General features: G+C 47.4%; 1 protein-coding gene across 1 annotated transcript; it reads left to right on the forward strand.

Moving 5' to 3' along the window:
- Positions 1 to 905: 905 nt before the first annotated feature.
- Positions 906 to 2,210, forward strand: LCE6A (late cornified envelope 6A). Its single transcript, XM_086394508.1, has 2 exons — positions 906 to 927; positions 1,553 to 2,210. Exon 2 carries the CDS (start codon positions 1,574 to 1,576, stop codon positions 1,817 to 1,819), a length of 246 nt encoding a protein of 81 aa, XP_086250634.1. The 5' UTR covers positions 906 to 927; positions 1,553 to 1,573; the 3' UTR covers positions 1,820 to 2,210.
- Positions 2,211 to 2,530: the final 320 nt, after the last annotated feature.

The raw sequence follows: 2,530 nt of genomic DNA on the forward strand, positions 1-2,530 counted from the left end.
TCTCTTGATGACATAAATAGCTCCCTTTTTGCCTTTTAAGAGATGGCAAGGTGTATTAGTGTTTTACTTTCCACACTATTTTTGGCCTGTTCTATAAGATGAGGTCCATCCACAGTGTTCTCTGCACTCTATGAAACATTATTAGGCAAGGATGTGAATGCAAGTAGTTGAGATCTGATCCACAAAACAAACATGAGCAGGATCTTGTTTTCCTCCTGTCTTTTGTTCTCCCCAAACTCAAAGTCTGTTCTAATAGCACTTAGATTATTTCATTTGACAAATATTTATGTGTATCTTCTTTATGTCAGGGACAGCATCAGGCTCTAGGAATGCAGATGTGATAAAGATAAGGTCCCTGTCATCAAAAAACTGTTTATCAGTGGAGTTAGGACAAGAATTTAGGTCCTTGACCATGAACAGCTGTAAAGGCTGTGGAGAGGCATCTATGAAGTTCAGAGGGTGGAGGGCTTGCATGTGGCTGGGAGACCAAGCTACTTTCCATGGAGGCGATGGCATTGAGCTGGATGATGAAAGTCATGGGTGATAGGAGCAGGGGTACAAGAAGGATTGTCCTCACGCTTGGATGGTATTGAACTTGATCCCTCCATATCCAATCCCAGGTAGAACTGTCGTGTCCGCATTCAACTCCCCCAGGGATGTCATCTAGACTTGGTCAGTGTACACCTCCACTCAGTCCAACCTGAAAGCCCTAATCTTCGGTCACTCACTCATATGCAAATCCCTTTGACATACATCCAGTTGCGTGTGTGTAGCTGAGGAATCCAGCCCTGGGAATTGTGAAACATCCAGATAAATAAACCACTCCATGGCTGCCCTCCAATAACAAGTAGCCTGGAGGCTTTAATTGGAGTAGGTATAAAATGCCTCTTCCTTCCCAACCCCACAGGCCTCCAGACTCTTCCTGGGGTAAGTTATCCACACGTCTTCCTCTAGAGCAAAGCTATGTCTGGGTGGGGAGATGCATGGAGGTCCCTCACTCAGAGGCCACTAAAGGAGCCCCATTTCCTTCTCTGGCTTCTTCCAAGAGAATAGATACACCAGGAAGGAGAGGTTTGGGGCAGGGAGAAGGAAAGGGAAATGGATCCCTTTAAAAGACCCCACATGATCTAACATGGAAGAAAGCCACAGAAGCTAGAAGAGCAGAGAAGGTATATGCAGGCTTAGGAACATCAGGGTAAAGCAAGACTGAGTAACGAATGGGTAGAGACTCAGACCTCCTTAACCCTTGACCATTGGGGACATTGACCTGGGAAATGTGGACTGCCAGCTCAACTAGGTTGTGGTTTATTTATTTATTTATTTATTGTCTAAGATAAAGAGTAAGTGATTTGCTTGATTGTTGCCATAGGGTCCCCTGAGAGTTCTTACCACAATTCACTCCCCTTTCAAATCCATTATTCCCCTCCTGGGGTAGATTTTAGCAGGCTGTAAATGCTAGGCTCCATGAGACAGCTCCAGCTCATGAAGCAGAGAAACAGACACCCAAGCCCACTGGGTTCCTGATCTAACCAAATGTCCTTTTTCCTTCCAGGTTCCACGGGCTAGCCAGGCCATGTCACAACAGAATCAGCAAAACCACGGGTCTCCGGGTGCTCTCAGATGCCCCCCTCCCCAACGCCCAACTCCTTTCCCAGTTTCCTGCTCTGCTCCTTGCCCTCCCTATGCAGGACACTGTGGTTCTGGTTCCCAAGGGATCAGGCCCCGGGATCAGAGCCTAGCTGGCTCTTCGAGGGCCCTCTGGAAGCCCCGCTGCCTCAGTGGTGGCACAACCCACCATATCAAGGAGGAGGAATGTTGAAGAGTGTTAAGGAGACAGGCCCACCCTGGTTTCCTACACTCATTCTGCGGGAAGCACAGTCTCCTCCCTTGTACCTGGGCTCCTGGCGCCCCTACACTTAGGAGGCAAGAACTCTGCTAAGCTGTACTTCAGCTTCTGTCTTCCACCCACCCCTTCAGCTCAGCACCAACACCGCTGCTCTGGAGCCGTGGCTGCTGTAAACACTTGGGTTTTCTGCTCAGACATGCTAACACCTCTGCTGGTGCAGGCTGCCTCTCTTGCTTTCCACCTAAGAGAGACAGGTGGCTTGAGACTTCTGTCTGAGTTCTCAGCATCCTCACTGCCATTGTCCTGTGTCATCCCCTGATTCTAGCATTGAAGGCTTCAGTGTAATAAAAAAGTGTTCAAAACCTACTGTGTACTGGGCTCTGTGTTCACAAATATAAGTAGGAGATTTGTCTCTGCTCTAGAGAAACTTACAATCTACTGGAAGAAGCAATGCACACTTCAGATGGAAATAGGTGGACTAATACAGTTTTAAGCTGATTGACGTACTTATTTTTTTCTTTGTGTCTATAAGAACTCAAAGGAGAAAAAATAGTATGAAAAGGCAAGTACAGCAGGGAGAGACTCATCCTGATGGTGTAAATCTAAGGTGGCTTCCTGGGCCTCGGAAGGAAAAATGCAAAACAGAGCACACCACTTGTGGGAGAAGAGAACAGGCTTCCTGGG

The sequence above is a fragment of the Bos grunniens genome, chromosome 3, assembly GCF_055505025.1.
Source record: "Bos grunniens cultivar Pamir isolate PY7600 chromosome 3, Bosgru_T2T1.0, whole genome shotgun sequence".
Classification (NCBI taxonomy): domain Eukaryota; kingdom Metazoa; phylum Chordata; class Mammalia; order Artiodactyla; family Bovidae; genus Bos; species Bos grunniens.

What these genes read in the sequence shown, in the direction of transcription:
- LCE6A (XM_086394508.1), top strand. Translation starts at nt 1,574, where the DNA reads ATGTCACAACAGAATCAGCAAAACCACGGGTCTCCGGGTGCTCTCAGA.